Source organism: Natrix helvetica (assembly GCF_964273705.1).
Source record: "Natrix helvetica genome assembly, chromosome: 4".
Lineage (NCBI taxonomy): Eukaryota > Metazoa > Chordata > Lepidosauria > Squamata > Natricidae > Natrix > Natrix helvetica.
This window is the reverse complement of record NC_138550.1, coordinates 119027516-119045770: the sequence shown is the minus strand read 5'-3', so window position 1 is coordinate 119045770 and position 18255 is coordinate 119027516. Positions and strand designations below refer to the sequence as shown.

At 39.2% G+C, this 18255-nt stretch overlaps 1 protein-coding gene across 1 annotated transcript; it reads left to right on the top strand.

Moving 5' to 3' along the window:
* Positions 1–451: 451 nt before the first annotated feature.
* On the top strand, positions 452–10626 carry MYL12B (myosin light chain 12B). Its single transcript, XM_081950801.1, has 4 exons — positions 452–724; positions 8829–9027; positions 9187–9348; positions 10121–10626. The coding sequence occupies exons 2-4, from the start codon at positions 8844–8846 to the stop codon at positions 10291–10293; spliced, it is 519 nt and encodes a 172-aa protein (XP_081806927.1). The 5' UTR covers positions 452–724; positions 8829–8843; the 3' UTR covers positions 10294–10626.
* The last annotated feature ends 7629 nt before the right edge of the window (positions 10627–18255 follow it).

Below are 18255 nucleotides of genomic sequence, written 5' to 3'. Positions count from 1 at the left end.
TATAGTCATTTTATGGGGCATCCCTGGGATCAAGCTTCCGGTACTCAAAAAATAACTGGGAAGAGCAGAGGGAACCTCCTAGTACCGAAGGAAGAGCGCTCAAGAGCGGGAAAGCTTATACCCCTGCAAGGGGAGCTTCCCGCTCCATTCAGATAAAGCTGCGCTCCCCTCCCCTCTCCCCCGCCCCCTCCCAGGGAATGCGACTTGAAACACGTCAGCTTGGCTCGCGCGAAACTCCTGACGTCACCAGCGCCCTACCCACTACGGCTGAACAGGAAAAGAGTTTCAATTCCCTTACAAGGTCATCAGGCGCACTCGCGCATGCGCCCCCAAGTTCTCCTTCCCATTTTAGCCACACCCCGTCTTCTGGAATGCGGCGAGCAGATAGGACTGTACCAAATCAATAGTAAAAAAAACCGAAGGGAAGTGTTTGGACCAGCCATTCCTTTCCTATTGGATTTTTGGGCTCCAGCACGTATCTAAATTTAGAAGAAAACAAATCTATAGTTGCTGTGTGCCTTATCACTAGCAGGCTATGCTTTGTTTCACCGACTGCACCGTCTAATTCTATTTGGCTTCACTTTCTCCTCCTTTAGCCACGGCAGTGGTTTCTCCCTCCGTCGCGCTTTCCGGAAGTGCCGGGGCTGTTGGTTTCCTTGGTTCGAACGGCCGTTCGTCCTTTACCGCGATCCATCGGCGCCCAATTTCTTCCGTTAGAGTCGAGGTGAGAGAAACCGGGGACGGTTGGGTTGGTGGGCAGACTCGCTTGCGAGAGGGTGCTGGAATAGCGGATGCGGATAGGGGAAGGCGACAGGTTCCCCCTGTGGTTCTCTTCTCTCCCCGCCCCTCCCGTTTCCCCGCTGCGGTTGTGAAGTTCGGCTTCGGTTACTTTTGAACGGTTGGGCAGATCTCGGCAGCCGGGAGTTCGGAGGTTGGTTTCTCTCGGCAGCGAGTCCTGGGACGGGGTGGCGGCTGGATTAGGGCGTTGAGTCGAACAGGAAAGGGGGGTTGGACGGCCGATCTCCAGATCCTGCAAACCTCGGCCGATCTCCGGTCTTGGCGGGGTTGTCTGGCCGTTGTTTATCTGGCCTTGGCCGAAGGTGAGGGGGGAGGCAAGTTGAAGCTGTTTCTGAATGCTTTGAAAAGGCTGCTTGGTCTTCGCTGGATGGATGGGGACTCCGCCCCCATCATCCGCAGCAGACCAGAGCTTGTTGAGTGTGATGGGGGCGATGGTAGCTAGATCGGGTAAAACTAGAAGCCTGGAAACAAGCTAACCACCTTAAAATGCCCACGAAGGCTGATCTGGTGTTGTCAGGAAACGGTTGGAGTTGACCAAGAAGTTTATGGGATAATTTCCTGAACCAAATACTTTCGGAGCGCTTTGACTGCCCCCCCCCCCCCAAAAGCAGACTCGGTGCTGCTGTTGCTTCTTTCTGCTTGACCCTATTTCCCAACAAACGGTATTGTGTAGTTGGTGGTTTCCACAGACCTCTTGCTATGAGACGGTGCAGGTTTTTTTCTTTTCCTAGCGAAAAGCCACATTTCTGCTTTGGGTAAATCTGTCAAATGCATCAGAAAGGTCTGGTTTTCAGGCCTTTCGGATGCATGTTTTAGTTTCATTTACTCAAGCTATAGTTGCAGAAATCCGTAGTGTAGTGTAATAGGTGGATCCAACCAAAGCACTGCATTTCAGAAACCTTCAAAAAGTCACCAATGCAGTGCAGAAGTTACAATATCAGAGGAGATTCACATTCGGTTGCACTTAATCTTTGGTTAATGATTGTTCTGCCTATTAACCATTCAAACTTACAATGGTGCTGAAACAGTAAGTTTATGATTGAAGATGGTCAGAACAGCCATGTGGATGTGAGATGCTTAAGAGCCAACTGTCTGAATTTATTTAGTGCTCGTAGTATCCTCTCTGCAATCTGGGGAGCTGGCTTCTGACAAGCAGTGAGTGGGGAAACTGCAGGAAGTGGCAAGTTGTGGCCATATAACTTTGTGCTTAATGAGCCCAGCAAGACTGACATAAGTTGGGCCTAGGTATTGTAATGTTTTACTTAATTACTGCATTCGTGTACTGTGGTCATTAAATGAGAACTATCTGTATTCTTTGAGCAATAAAAGTGTTCTGGATATTTTTGGTCCCATCCTTTCACAGATCTTGAAAGAAAAACGAAAGTAGAAAAAAGAAGTTTGTATATTGCCTTTATTTTTTAATTGGATTTTTTTTAAAAAAAGAAACCATAATAGTGCTCTTACAGCCTCAGGGATTGGGGTTGGGGATAACTCTATAAGTCCCAGATTCTCCTTCCAGTTTGGCTACTATTTGTGCTGGCTGGGAGCTGTGGAATTTGCCATCTCAATACAACTAGCGGGCATTAGGTGGAAGAAAAAGTACTCTATAAATTGCTATATAAATTAGTCTGTGTGTGCAGAACACACTACCCTGTACAGGTAGTCCTTGATTAAGGCGCACAATTGAGCCCAAAATTTCTGTCGCTAAGTGAAACAGTTGTTGAGTGAGTTTCCCCCCATTTTATTATCTTTCTTAATCATTGCAGTTGTTAAGCTAGCAACATGGTTGTGAAGCGAATCTGGCATCCCCATTGATTTTGCTTATCAGAAGGTTGCAAAAGGTGACCTTGGGGCCCTGCAACTGTCATAAGTGTGAGTCAGTTGCCAAGTGTCTGAATTTTGATCGCATGAACTACAACAGTAATAAGTGTGAAGAATGGTCATAAACCACTTTTTTCAAGTTCGTCGTAACTTCCAACGGTCACTAAACAAACTTGTGAATTGAGGACTTACCTGCACACCTATTTTATGGAAGACGTTTCTCTGTTCTATTCTTTTAAGGAATGAATAACCAAGAACACTTGAGAATTTGATTTGTTCCAAAATGAAGACCTAAAATATGATTTTTGTATTCCAATTGGGCATAGATACATCTTTGGCACTCATTGTGAACGTACACGCATAGTATTTTCATGCAAACAAGCTCAGAATAATTATAAAACTGATCTGTATTAGAATTCATAGAATTTAGCACAAGATGTTGGTTGTTTCTGTGTGAAAATAACTGGAAAAAAATAAGTCTGGAAAACCTTAAGGCTCTAAAAATATGCTGATGATGGTGAGGAATTTGAAATATTTTCCCAGCCCTTTTAGCTCATTCTTCTTAGTACATTCCAAAGGAAGCCATGTTAAAGATGATTTGCACTCTGCTGGTTTCCAGTTACAGTATTGATTGCAATGGCAAACCCAATTCTAAAAACAAATTTTTTAAAAATAGTTTCTAACAAAATAAGCTTATTCTATATTCTGAGCCCTAATCTCTAATTCTGTATAGTGAACACAATCTGGAAAATTGGAGGTAGTTTCATGCCCCTTTCATTCTGGAAAATAAAGTTTGAAATGAATGCAGGCAGTCATCAACTTAACAGCAGTTCATTTAGTGACCATTCAAAATTACAACAGCACTGAAAAAAGTTACTTACGATTGTTTTTCACACTTGTAACCATTGCAGCATCCCTATGGTCACATGATCAAAATTCAGATGCTTGGCAACTGACTCATATTTATGACGGTTGCAGTGTCCAAGGGTCATGTAATCCCCTTTTATGTCCTTCTTACAAGCAAAGTCAATGGGGAAGCCAGATTCACTTAACAACCTTATTATTAACTTAATAACTGCAATGATTCACTTAACAACTGTTGCAAGAAAAGTCATAAAATGAGGCAAAATTCACTTAACGAATGTTTCACTTAGCAACAGAAATCTGGGGCTCAATTGTGATTGTAAGTCAAGGATTACCTGTACAGATAGATTGATTGGGTTTTGTTTTGTGCTATCGTGCAGCACTTTTTAAATCTAATGGCAAGACACTTAATGTTCATAGATTTACCTACACTCAGAAGTTCTTATGTTTTAAGTATGCAAAGTAGAACAGGACTTGTATGAATTAAAATGTTGTGAATATCTGTCCAAAATCATTAATGCTTCTCTCCTGTACCACCACTTTGAAAAAGGAAGCTTTTCTGATGATCACTTACAAAATGCTTTTTATAAAACTCCAAACAGAACAAATTGTAATCCAAGTCAATTATAATTTGGAATAAAAGGCAATGAGGTTAAAAGTAGTTTATACTTTGACTGCCAGGTGCAGTTCACATTTTATTGGATTTTGATAAGAATAATAATCTATTCTTTCTGTTTAATTGCAAAGACAATGTTACTGAAATGCATCATCTATACACCATATGGCAGTATTAGCAGATTCTGGGAGTCCCAGCATCCAAAGCTTTTTTATATATAAGAACTCACTTAAGATTTAAATGCACCCACTAGGCTTTAAATGCTGGTTGTTTTCAAGGAGGAGAAATCAGAAAACCATGTGGTAGAAATAGTAAAAGCCTCATTTTTAGAAATTATATTTCAGTGCTTTTGACTCTCGGTTGCTGAAAAGACGTTATTCACTCATAAGACGGAGGTATCAGTACTGTCGTTGGGATCTTGGGGTTTTCAGAAACACAAAAATAATTTTAAAAGGAAAAATTGAGGAGAAAGGATATCACTAAAAGAGGCCAGTACGGACTGAGTATGCTCATTTGGTATAAGCTATCATGATTAAAGGAAAAGGGGGGGGGGGGAAGGTGGTGACTGATTAATGTAATGGACACTCCTGAATAGGAGTACACTTCATTACATTTACCTTTTAGAATTCTGATAATTTAAAATTGGCTAAAGTATTTGATTATAAGAAAAGTTATCAATCCCCTGGCTATTAATAGATTAATATACATCTTACATCTTTGGTCTAGTGCAGGGGTGTCAACTTCAATTTTATTGATGGCCGTATCAGAGTTCTGTTTGACCTTGGGCGACTGGAATGGGCATGGCCAGCTCAATGTCACTCGTGTTGGGGGCGCCTGTGGTGGCCCGAGCGCTCTGCTAGCGAAAACAGGTTCCCAAACTCCGTTTTCAGCTGCGATGACCTCCTGCAACTCTCTGCCAGTGAAAATGGCCTTCACCGAGCTGAGTTTTTGCTGGCAGAGGCACTGCAGGCCAGGTTTAAGCACCTGTGGGCTGGATGTGGTCCATGGGCCGTGAGTTTGACGCCCTGGTCTAGTGCATAAGGCATCAGGCTAGAAAGCAGGAGTTTGAGTCCCACCTTAGGAGGTATGAAAGCCAGCTGAGTGACTTTGGGCCAGTCACTCTCTTTCAGCCCACCCCACTTCACAGAGTTGTTGAAGTGGGGAAAATAGGTAGGAGAATAGTGTGTTACATATGTTTGCTGCCTTGAATTATTTGTAAAATAATAAAGACGGGATACAAACAAATAATAAAATAAAATAAAATGTTTTACTACATACTTAGTTCTAAAATATTTATGTTGGAGTTTTAGGTACTTTAAACTATACAGACAAAATGTTCCTAAATTTCCTAAAAGAAAAATGTTCTTTAAGATTGTGCATATAAAAAAATAGGAATGTTTACTGCCAGCTTTCTAATTTTAATTAATTTATATAGTCCCAATCATTATAAGATATTTAGGGATCCTCTGAAAATGGTGCCCTAAGTGACTGGAAGTTTTTTTTCCCCTGCTGACAAATAGTTGATTTTGCTGGCAAAACTTGTTTTTTTGCATATGCTGCCCAGATTTTAATGGGACCAACTAGGAACAACCCCAGATGACTCTCGGATGACACAATTACTTCCCTGTAATGAGAAAACTTAGTGGTTGCAATTCACGGTCAGAACGGCCAGAGAGTCGGAGTCTCCATCTTTTCCTATCACTTGTTCAGATTTTTAAGCGCATCTTTGCTTTAACATCTCCTTTTGAAATTGTTTTCTTTTGATTTCTGACTTACATTTTAAATGCTAAACATCTGGTTGAATGCAGAAGCCAGGCCTTGCTGGATTATAAATGTGATTTTTAAAACGACTTTTACTTTGTTTTTGGAGTACCAAATACTTTTGCTTTTGCCACATGAAAGTTGATTTCATCTTTTCTAGTGAATGCAATCTGATGTACTCTAGACTCTTGCAGTAAGGAATTCGATTTTTACCAGGTTTTTTTATGAGAGCTTTGCTGTTTTACTGTACTTTATTTCTTAATATTTCTCTGGTCCTTTTTTTTTTTAAGAAATAGGAACTTTTCTCTTTGTCTCTTCTATTTGTTCTCTATAGCGGGAAAAATTATCTCAAACCTTCCTGTGGTTAGCCAGTAGTGGAACAGACTGTCCTTAAGAGGAAATGCCTATGTTTATGGACTACATTAAAAATGAAAATAACAAAAGTTTTCTTGAACGTCTTCAAAATAAGAATGCTTTTTTACATATAAACATATTTTTAACATAAAATTTTTAGATAAATGGTTTAATAGCAACAGCTATTTGTTGCTATTAAATGAAGCAACAACAATTATAAATCAACTTAAAGAGGATACTCAGATATAGCCAATTTGATGGATTGGAAATTAATTTGTTGCTGACAGGGGGAGAACGAACTTTATTGGAAACTTAAAGGTTTGGTGAAGAAGTCTGAAAGGATGATGGTGGATCAGTAATGAATTGGACTTTCTTAAGAAAATTCATGCACTTTTTTAAAAAAATGCATGCTGTGGAAATACTTACAACAGAGATCTATGACTTGGGGAATGAAATGAAATTATATGGAAATACCGTTGGTATAATTTCAAGGACCGATCAGAAACAATGACAGTAATGGATGAAGCTGTTGCAGACTTTTTGCGAGTTAATTAGTTAGTTTTTGGTGTTGGGCTTACCTATTAACCTTTTTAAAAATAGTAGATAAATGATAGGTCAAATTGCTTGGGTAAACAGAGTTCTAGAAGCTTATATATTGTAGACCTATTTCGCAAAGGGGAAAACTGTTAATGTTGAAATATATTTATTAGTATTCAACTGGGGGGGACACACAATATGTGATTTTTTTTCTTTTTTTCTTTAATGTAATTTTTTGTTTGATTGTTTTTTCTTCTGTTTAGCTTTGCCCTATTCTAGTTTGTGTTTTTTTTAAATTTTGCATAAAAAATAAAAATAAGATATTTGAAAGTTGTAAATTTCTAAGACTAAATTTATCTTAATTATGGTAACCAGATTTTATATTTACATTTATGTTGAAAAGGAATTTTAAAGATTTTCCTGAGTACTATTTGTAGTTTATTACACAGCTAGTCCTCAACTCACTACCACAATTGAGCCCAAAATGTCTGTTGCTTAGCAAAGCAGTTATTGAGTTTTGCCCCATTTTGTGTCATTTTTTTTGCCACAGTTGCTAAGTGAATCATGTGGTTGCTAAGCGACTCTGGCTTCTCTCATTGACTTTGCTTGTTGGAAGCTAGCTGGGAAGGTTACAAATGATGACCAACACATGCCAGTTGCCAAGCAACTGAATTTTAATCGTGTGACAATGGGGATAGTTGTAAATGTGAGAACCGCCCATAAGTCACTTTTTTCAGTGCCATTGTTAACTTCAAACAGTCATTAAACAAACGGTTGTAAGCTGATGACAATCTATACTTTGGTTATTTGTCATAATTTTAAATATTTTTTAAAACTCTTGAATGGTTTTTTTTAAAAATTTGATGGTAGAGTGATTGTCCAGAGATGAGTTTAGCATGTGATCGGATTTTTAATGTCAGTTCTTGTAATAAAATCCATTGCAGTAATTTTTTAAATTATTTTTTCACATCAGTTTTTCCTCAGCTATTTTGACATTTATTCAGGAAACGTAGAATACCAATATTTCCTGCATGCAGCATGCGTTACTGTATGGTGCTGAATAAATATTTTAGCGAAATAAAATAGTAGTCTCCAGAATAATATTGGAGCAGTAGGTGTATGCAATTACTCCTGAAGAAATGTTATATCTAACTGACAGTGGAAAAATATGAATCTTTTTAATTCTAGTAACTTTGACTTAGATCATTTAATATCTGAAAGAAAGTTGAAGATGGAAGATTCTAAACATTATGCTTGTTGGCTATTCTAGCTATGGAGTAATGAATGTTTGCTGGGTGACTTGTGCATGGGCTTATTTTTAGTCAGACAGTAATTTGTGTTCTTATATGTCAGGGGACTGTTGTAATAGATGGAACACAAGTTTAAAATTGTGAAGTTAATCAGTGGATGATATCAGGATTACCTATTTATAGTGCTTCCCTTTCAATATATAACCAGCAGTAGCATCTCTTCCTGCTGTCTGAAGTTTGACTAAACCATTGGGCTGTAGTCTATTTTGAATCATGGTAAGGTTTTTCTCTAGTACATATATTAAATCCAGATATATGATTTCAAAAAGTGTTTTAATTCTTAAATAGCCTTTAATACTTATTTTCTAATTCAGTTAAAAATTCAGCACTGTTTGATTTAACAGCAAAGGAATCAAAACATATTTTAGTGGGTAGCTGAAAACAGATTGATCTTCATTTATGAACTTGTTTTCAGTTGGGTCAGCATTCCCACATCTATACCGTTATGAGCTATCGGGTCTGTAAAATTGCACACTCTCTCCTACTTTATCCGTAGAGCATAAATAAAACAAGAAGGTTACGGGGTATGAACGTTTGTGAAGTTCAGGGAGTAACATATAATTTAAATTTCATTTTTTACATACAGTATGTTGGCTTTTTCTTCATACTATTTTTGTTTTTCCTAACTTGCTTTACAGTGAAGACTTCTCTGTTTAGAACAAATTGTAACTGTGGTGATGATGAATTGTTAAGCTAAACAGCCTTGAAGTTAGATGTTGCTTCCTTTCTCTACTGTTCCTTACTTCAATGATTTTTTTGCTTCCTAGAGTCTATCAGCCAACATGTCAAGCAAAAGAGCAAAGACAAAGACTACTAAGAAGCGCCCTCAGCGTGCTACGTCCAATGTATTTGCTATGTTTGATCAGTCACAGATTCAAGAATTTAAAGAGGCGTTCAACATGATTGATCAAAACAGAGATGGTTTTATTGACAAAGAAGATCTGCATGATATGCTTGCTTCACTTGGTAATCACTTTTTCTATTTTATTTCAGTTATGTTTCTTCTAGCTAACTTACTCCCCGTTAAAGTGTAAGGAATTTTTATTTAATACTTTAGAGCTGCGCCTTGAAATGTAACCCTCCAACTATTGATGTGGCTCAATTTTAAATGTTAATTAATTATAGGGAAAAATCCAACTGATGAATATCTAGATGCCATGATGAATGAGGCTCCAGGACCCATAAACTTCACTATGTTTCTCACAATGTTTGGTGAAAAATTAAATGGCACTGATCCAGAAGATGTAATCAGGAACGCCTTTGCATGTTTTGATGAAGAAGCAACAGGTAAGAAGCTGCACGGTATCACAAATAATTTCATAGCTTTTGAGTTTGATTATATAATCTTGGTTAGTTATGTCTAAAATTATATACAAGTTTAAGGCAAAGGAATGTAACACCTTCCGACACTATGGCAAAATACTGTAGGTGGTTAAGAAGCAAAGCTGTGACATTAAATTTTTAAAACTGCAAAAATTAGGGGTATTTTCTGCAAAGGAATGGTTTGGTAGGGATGATTTTAAAAATGGAAACTCTTCTTGTTCAGGGAAGAAATCATTTGGTTTCGCAGTCAGAATTGGAAATCACTGATCCTTGCTTCTCTGATAAATTCAGCTGCCTGATAATGATACCACAGCATTATTAACATTTTACTTTATTGTTTCCAGTAACCTGGGCCATTTACTAAAATAGTTTAAGATCTCAGTCATAACTTTAATTTGGTGACAGCCATAACTGACATAATCGAATTGCATAAGACTTCATACTTCTGCTCATGCAAACCGTGATTTTGAATCCACAGTTTATTTAGAATAGAAAAAAAAATGCTAATTATTTAGTAGTAATTGCGTTTTCTAAATAACTACAAACATTTTATTTGTTCATGTAATTACTTATTTCCTAAAGTATAAATAACTACTGAAACAGTAACATTTTAAAAGCACTTCAGAGCACTTTTAATAAAGCCTTTTGATTAATTTTGATTTTTTTTTGTGTATAATACGTTATACTAAAACTTCTTGTACTAAAATTCTCTCTTGAAATCTTTTCACGTTTCTAGGCGTCATTCAAGAAGACTACTTAAGAGAATTGTTGACAACAATGGGAGACAGATTTACAGATGAAGAGGTTGATGAGCTGTTTAGAGAGGCACCAATTGATAAAAAGGGCAATTTCAATTACATTGAGTTCACACGCATCCTGAAACATGGAGCAAAAGACAAAGATGACTAAAACAGAACTCTTGCTTCTGCATTGCTCTTTAGATCTCATGGTTATCTTCAAGGGGGATTTTTCCTGGTAGAACCTGTTGCATGCAGCTAGCTTTACAGCTTTTACCTATCTCGATGTATTTATCTATACAAGGCCATTCTGGCACATCTTGCACCAGTTTAATATAAGGCCAGCAATGGAAATTGTAATTTTGGTGAAATTGGAGGATAAAACCAGAGTTTGAAGGCCCAGGAAAAATAATCTGTGTTTTTCTGGTTTAGCTGGATTTTTACATTTTGTAATAATGCCATTTTGAAATAAGATTGCTATATCAATAAAATACCTCAAATGCTATTGCGAAGTATAAGATTTTATTAAGAGTTGACAATCCAAACTTCATGATTTATATAAAGAATATAATTTTGTGAAAGACTAATATCACTGTGTCACTAACCGTGTGTCTATTGTAATTTTATTTTTTTTCAGAGTGAACGTACTACCCTGCACATATATTTTCTGCAGTGACGTGCGATGAGGTTTATGGCTGGTGAGGCTGGTGACGTCATCAGGAAGGCGGGGAATGGGACCACGTGTGCAGGAGGCTGAGGCAGCCTCAGCCTCCTGCACACGTCCCATTCCCCGCCTTCCTGAGTCAACATGAAGGGGATCGCGGAGCAGCTCTGCCAGCTCGCGCTCCGCGGTCCCCTTCATGTTGACTCAGGAAGGCAAGGAATCGGACCACGTGTGCCTTTTCCCTTTTCCCTTTTTTTTTTCTTTTCATGATAAGAGCGGTGAGGCTCTGTCTCCCCTGACCGCACGTCCCTGATTTTCTGAGTAGATTGGCCTGGAGAACCATGGCATACTACTTCCACGGATCTCCCGTTTTTTTTTATCTACCCTTGTTAAATTCATTACTCTTATGAAGCTTTTATTTTTTTTTGACATTGGTGAGAATTTATAGATCATAGTATTTTGGATTCATGAACATAATATAGTTTTTCTCAGTGTGTCAGTGGACAATAGAATCAGAAAAAAATGAACTAGGAGTTTAGGAAAGCATAAGTTTCCTCCCTAGCTAGTTAACACTGCTTCTGTTATGCTGATCTTTCCCCTCATTTCCAGTATCAGCAATAGTTCCTCTAAGTTTTTACTTTTAAGAATGGTGGTATGTGCTAATATCCAGCCAGGAATGGAGAAGCACTGCTATCTATCCTGTTTTATAACCTGCTTTAGAGTGCTGTTCCTAGAATAATGCACACAAAAATAATTTCCATTTTTTCTAAGGACAAATATCCATTTCAGTGCCTCCTTGGAACTCTAATATTCGCACAACCTTTTAGTTATCAGGCTTGGCATTAAGTGTTGGCTATAAGTTGGCTACAAATCACAACACCTCAAATACTGTGCAAATTGAAAGAAAGTACAATTGAAAATATATGGTATACTGGTTTTCATTTCTCATACTTGCCCCACCTAAATATATCTTAAATAGTTACATGGCCCTTTTGCTGGAGGGGAAAAAAGCAGTTTGAATTTGGGAGATATTGTAGCTGTAAATTCAAAGAAATAATGATTACTGTATTTTTTATACTATAAGATGCTCCGGACCATAAAATGCACCTAGCTTTTGGGGAGGAAAACAAGAAAAAAAAATCTGCCTCTTTCTCCCAGCATCCATCAGTATTCATCTGGCTAGCGTCCTTGCAGCAAACAGTGAACAGCCTGGTCAGCTTCAGCACATTATTGCAGCCTGATTTAGCATGAGTAGCTGATTGATGGTTGAATTGGCCTCCCGGAATACCACCAATCAGCTGTTCCAGACTGCAGGGATCAAAGCCTATCGCTGCCTCCAAGCATCCCGTGTCTGGCCTCCGCACGCCCCATTTTCGGCCCGTTCCAGGCAGGGATCGCTGCTGATCGCTGGCGATTCCTATTGGCAGTGATAGGCGATAGTGGTGATCCCTGCTGCTTGGAAGAGCCCGAAAATGTGTGGAGGCCAAAAAACGGAGCTCACGGAGGCCGAAAATGGCTAGCGGGTGGGCAGGGCTTCAGTAACATTAGCTCTATAAGACGTATAGTCATTTTCACCCACTTTTTGGGGAAGGGGGAGTGTGTCCTATAGTGCAAAAATGTGGTAATTAAAGTGTTTAGATTAGCGGTTAAGATATTGGGGTAGGAATGAGACCACCTAAATTTTAGTTTACCATTGATCATGGAAAATAGTGTTGTATAGCAAGTCATTCTCTGGACCCAGCCAACCTCGCAGGATCATCACTTGAGTAGAAAAATAAGAGTAAGGGTTGTACTCTCCTACAGCAATACTGTCAACCATGCTATCTCTGGCCACCCCCAGTAATCTTGATGGTGGCAGATCCTTTATTGCTTTTTCTACATGATTGTAAATCTCTTAAAAGTTTTTAAAATATTGAGAAGCTATTTTGAAGCACAGTTAATTCCTGGATTTCAAGAATTTCTCACACCAATATTTTTAAACTTGATAAATAAGATACGCCCGGCTTCAAATCAGATCTGACTACATTGTGATTTGGTTAGAGGTTATCTCTAACCAAATCACATTCTTCATGGAATGATGTAGAACAAAGTTCAATTTAACTTTTGCTCTGAAATTGAAAGTGTATAGAGATGGTTTCCTTCCAAAATGGATCAAGTCTGAATCTAAAACATGTTAATGTATCATACAGTTGTTCCTCGTACGAAGCCCTGCATTGTGTTTTAAGAACAGCAATCGATATCATGGCACACTTAAGATTAACACAAATATTTGATCACACATTTTTGCTTGTGAGATCCTAATTTGACAGTTGCATGAGGTAAAAACAGACATCAAACAATAGATGTATCCCTGAGCACACAGAAGGCACAAATGAAACAAATTTACAAAGCTCTTAATATTTGCAATGCACCTTTCAGGCCATCCAGATGAGAAGCTGATATCATTCTTAGAGTTGGGTCATGTTATGACATAATATCTAAAGAAATTCTTCAGAGGCAGTATGATTCTGCATAGCCAAACAATGTGGATTAAGGAAAGTAATCATTTTTCTTTCTAATGTTATCAGCTTCTCCAGAATTTTGGGTTCCTGTAGGAAAGAGAAGATTTGAATGCATGAAACGTATAAAATATGTGCCCAGGGGCTTTTATAGCCAATCTTACTTCCTAATGCCATGGATATTACTTGATTCCAATTACAAGTCTCTCTTAATGCTTCATTGTTATTCAGCAGATAATTTTGGAGCGTGGGAACAGAAACTGCAGCTGAAAAATATCTCTTTGGGGAGATTTACAGTTTTATCACAAAAAATTGAAGTGGGCTGTTGCCACTCGAGAGAGACGGGAAACACACTGCCTCAAAATGATAAGCTTCATTGCAATTGAATTGGTGAATTGGCTTTGCTTAGGAGAAGTTCCAGGAAAACACGGCTACTTTGTTGTAAAGCAGAGATTTCTGCTTGTTATTCTTCCAAAATGGATCAAGTCTTAATCTAAAATGGGTTAATATATTGTACAGTTATTCTTCATAATTTGAGAGTGAAAATGAGGCCCAAGGGACAGAAATCTCTGAGATCAGAAATGTTCTATTTATTTCCCCTAAAACTAAAAATTCATATAATTACTATGTAATTAATATAACAAGAATGGCTATCTTCTTCCTGGCCTGTCTAGAAATCCACCTAGTCTACATTTATTGGGTATTGAGCTATATATAACTCTTGAAACAGCCCGTTTCCTTGCAAAAGTATTGCACTATGCCTTCCATAATTCCCAGCCAGTCAGGTGAGAGTTCTGGGAGGTATTGTTCAACATATCTGGCAGTCATTGTCAGTGATAACCTAGCATGTTCACAAACAAAGCCTAACTTTCACAAGGTTGTTAATCTGCAATCATTAGCCATCATCAAGCAGACAAAAGAAAACACATACTTGCTTTGTAATTCCCTTACAGCTTCCATTCAATTTGGTTAGGCAAGTCAGGCCCTGACAACAGTGCAGGCAGACAAGTTGTGTAGGCATGCATGAAGGATTACATATGAATAGGCTGACAGAATAAAGAGAAGTTATTTTTGAAAAGGAAATGCATGCTTGTCAGCACAAGTTATGACAATCTGTTTTTGGATTAAAGGCTGTTAGTCTAAGTAGAGTTTATTCACTTAGAATCATTCCACCAGGTGGCACTGTATAAATACAGTGATGTCAGAGGCTTAAGGCTGTTTCTGTAACCATCATCAAAGTATCAAAACAGGTCTTGTATTATTACTTTTCTCATCTATGTAGTTTTTCATATCAACTAGACAACTGCTTCATTTGTATTTGAAAAGAGAAAAGAAAAGCTTGTTAGCCTGAATATTGACCACATCCAGTATTAATGTATATCTCTTCCCTAGGCAGCTGTGAAAAATAATTTGGATCCATGAGTCTTAGGAGATGAGACGTCCTAACTGTCCTTCAAGCTTTATGAGGAGCTTATCCTTAGCTTTGACTAAATATGTGCTTTGTTGGGAAGGATTTGCCATAATATGTGCTGGGTTTCAGCAGACAAAAATGTTTTTTTTTTCTCTCCGTATCATTGCCTTCAGGGCTATGAGAAAATAATTAACACCTAAACATGTAAAGATTCCTTATTATCCAGGAATATTTTTTACATGTGTAAAAAAAAAGTTCACAATCTCAGTAAACTACACATTTTATACCAAATAGAATAATTTATTTCTGTAAATATCATCCAGTGTTATCACTTCTATTATACCTTATGTAGGATACAACAATAAATTATACTATATGTAGGATACAACAATAAATGTCATTTATAAAAATAAAGCATAAATATCAGTAAAAGTAAACTACCAAATTTAGGATATATGTAAAAAAAAAAGGTCCAGAGCTTTAATTGTATTGCTGACCTTGGCTTTTTAATCTCATTGCTGATGCCCTTCCTTTAGATATGTTAGACCTTAAACATGTGGTATCTACATTTATTATTGGCATCTTGGAACAATTCTTTTTCATATTTACTTAAGGGTACCATTGAATTTCCTACTCTTGGTCAAGTTTAGTACTTTCGAATTCTATCTGGCACATACCCAGTGTGAGGATAAAAGGTACACCCAAATAGTGTTGAGTTCCTTGAAATATTTAGATTCTATTTTCTTAATAATGCATCACAATAAACATATAGGCAGATTTCTCTTGTTTTAAAAGAGAATCAGGACTCCAATTGTAATTTCAAAGTTAATGGAACTTAATTTTGAATAGGCTGAAAGTTTAACCCTATGTATTCATTAATTTAATGAGTTTGGATTCCCTGTAAAATCCCATGAATGAGACATTCATAGATTGCCTTTCCATTAAACAAACAAACATAAACTCTGTTCATTGTTGTACTGATGTGCAAACATTTCAGAAATGGAGCACCTTTTTCATTAAAAGGACTGTTTCCACTTCCTAGGGTGTTGCGCTTTGTTGTGCTAGATGTATGTTTTTGATTTTCTGTCATTTACTTAAGCAATGCTTTGCATAAAATCTATTAAAAGGATTGAGAGGGAAGAACAAGCTCAAGCAAGTCCCGCATTAACCTCCTCTCAGCCCTTTCCAGGAAAGCAGATCCTACAAGTTCACACGACAGCAGTCTTTTGGGATTGGCTATTGTGTGGTGTCTAATGTTTGACTCTTTTGCCTTCAGACATACTTCCAAATGTCCGTGGCATGGAAGTGTTTTCAGAAGGGTACAATTCCAAACGTCTGTGCATATACTACTGTGCAACAACATTACCCAGGGAGAGGAGAAGCTGCGTAGGATCCAAGGGGCCAAACTCAAGTGAAGGGAAGTATAGGTAGTCCTCGAATTACGAGCACAATTGAGCCTCAAATGTATGTTGCTGAGTGAGAAATATGTTGAGTTTTGCCCCATTTTACAACTTTTCTTGCCACAAGTGAATCACTGCAGTTGTTAAATGAATCTGATTTCCCCAACTTTGCTAGTCAGAAAGTTGCAAAAGGTGATCACATGAGCCCAGGACACTAAATATGAGTCAGTTGTCAAGCATCCAAATGTAAATCACAGGACTGAGGATGCTGCCATGATCATAAGTGTGAAAAAACGGTCATAAGTCATTCTTTTTCAGTGCCGTTGTAATACTGAACCATCATTAAGTGAACTGTTGCAAGTGGAGGACCCATACTCAATCACTATCTTCGGAGCCTCAAGCTGGGCCATGCCAGCATTTAAGGCAACGGATCGGTGTAGCAGCCGACAGGCGATCCTCTGCTTCCCAAACAAGGAAGTGAGCCTCAAAGGAAGATGGAAAAAGTCAGAGGGGCAGGAATTTCCTCCAAAAGGCGCCTCGTCCGCATCGCCAGCCACCGCATTGGCTGCGAGCGAGACTGTCAGGATGGCAAAACAACCGCTTGGCGACGCTTTGGTGCGCTCAGCCCGGATGTGAGGTGTCCCTGACTCAGCTTCGGTCACCAATTGCAGCTCATCGGCGAAAGCGACCCCCGGGCTGCAGGCGAGAAACTTCGGGGGTTTCTGCGCTGCAAGGATCGAGCCACCTGGCAGCAGACCCTTACGGGGGGGGGGGGGGAGAGAGAAGATGAGACGCGCAATGCAAGGCGCACAACTGGCGAGAAAAGGCTGGTGCTTTGTTAATAGTCTGACTTCAGAGGAATCAAACCATAAGACTCGATCGTTGAAAGAACGGATGTCGAAACAGAGTTTTAGGTCTCTTCTGAAATGCGGAGAAGAGCCGGGGCCATAGATACCGCCACCCCTTACTATAGTATGCCTCCTCGGAATTCCGCTCAGTGTGTTGCGGATCAGCTGAGTGATTCCGTCATTAGCGATGACACGGCAGATCCACAAAAGCCTCTCAAGAAACATTGAAGGGGAGAAGTATTTATCCCTTGGGCCCCATATGGCTTTCGGTCTAGATAATATGCAAAAGATCTTGAGAAGTTTTTTTGTTGTTGTTTACATAGATCACCCTGCAGGAAAACTAGCGCTTTAGCGCGATCCTCCTGCCATAGTGTGTTTAAGTACAAGAATTGGCGCGCTGCTAAGCCATAAGAAGACAACGTGGTTGTTCACCTTTGTATAGCAAGGACCCGAGATCAAGCGTGTAAACACGACTCTTCCCGGAGCGCCTATCCCCCCTCCCCTTCAGGAAGCGAACCACGTGGCCTCTGAAGGCCCCGTTTGTCTGCAGCTCAGTCAGCTGGCGGTTGAGTGGCTGGAAGAGCTGGTGGGGAGGGCGCCTTTCTATTAAGACCTGGCTTATTTGACTGAGTTACGCCGACGTATGCTTTTCGGTTGCGATAATTACTGCATGACACCCACATTTAGTCATGATGAATGTGCTCGTTAAAATTCAGGCCAGGGGACGGGCTATTAACGCTTGAGCAAGAGGGTGCTTTTCCATCCCAGATGAGAAGCGCCTTCTTACGGGAAGGAAAAGAAGTCTCCTCTGTCCCTCAGGGTTGGAGAGCAGCCCACGCAGCAGTGCCTAAATTGCGGCTCCGGTGACCTGAGGCTCCGGTGGGTCTCATTCGACTGCAGTTGGATCCGTCCCAGTAACGCTGCTAAGATAATGCGGAGGAAAACAAACACGTTGCACACATTCAATGGTGTTGAATCAAAGCCGTGAGACTAAAAACACGGGGTTCGGGACCCCCCCCCCCAACCTTAAATGAGCATGTGTAAAATATATGGAACGCATCTCATTAGTAGAAGCGGAGTGATGGGAAAGTAGTGTAACTGCGGGACCGGCGACTTTTCCTCCGTGTAAATTGGAACTGACGTAATGTGTCCGCCCCCCCTCTCTTTCCAACTCGCCATCTGAACAGACGGAAGAAACCGCACTGTTCAAGGCAACTCTCCTGATTCTCGCGTTACTTAACCCCCCCCCCCCACACACACACACCCCTGTCCCAAGTTAAGCCTACACAACGGTTCATCTTGTAGCTGGGCTC

Coding starts and splice junctions, on each gene's coding strand:
- MYL12B (XM_081950801.1), top strand. CDS start 8,844: ATGTCAAGCAAAAGAGCAAAGACAAAGACTACTAAGAAGCGCCCTCAG. Junction 9,028..9,186: donor TGATATGCTTGCTTCACTTG/GTAATCACTTTT, acceptor AATTAATTATAG/GGAAAAATCCAACTGATGAA. Junction 9,349..10,120: donor TTTTGATGAAGAAGCAACAG/GTAAGAAGCTGC, acceptor TCACGTTTCTAG/GCGTCATTCAAGAAGACTAC.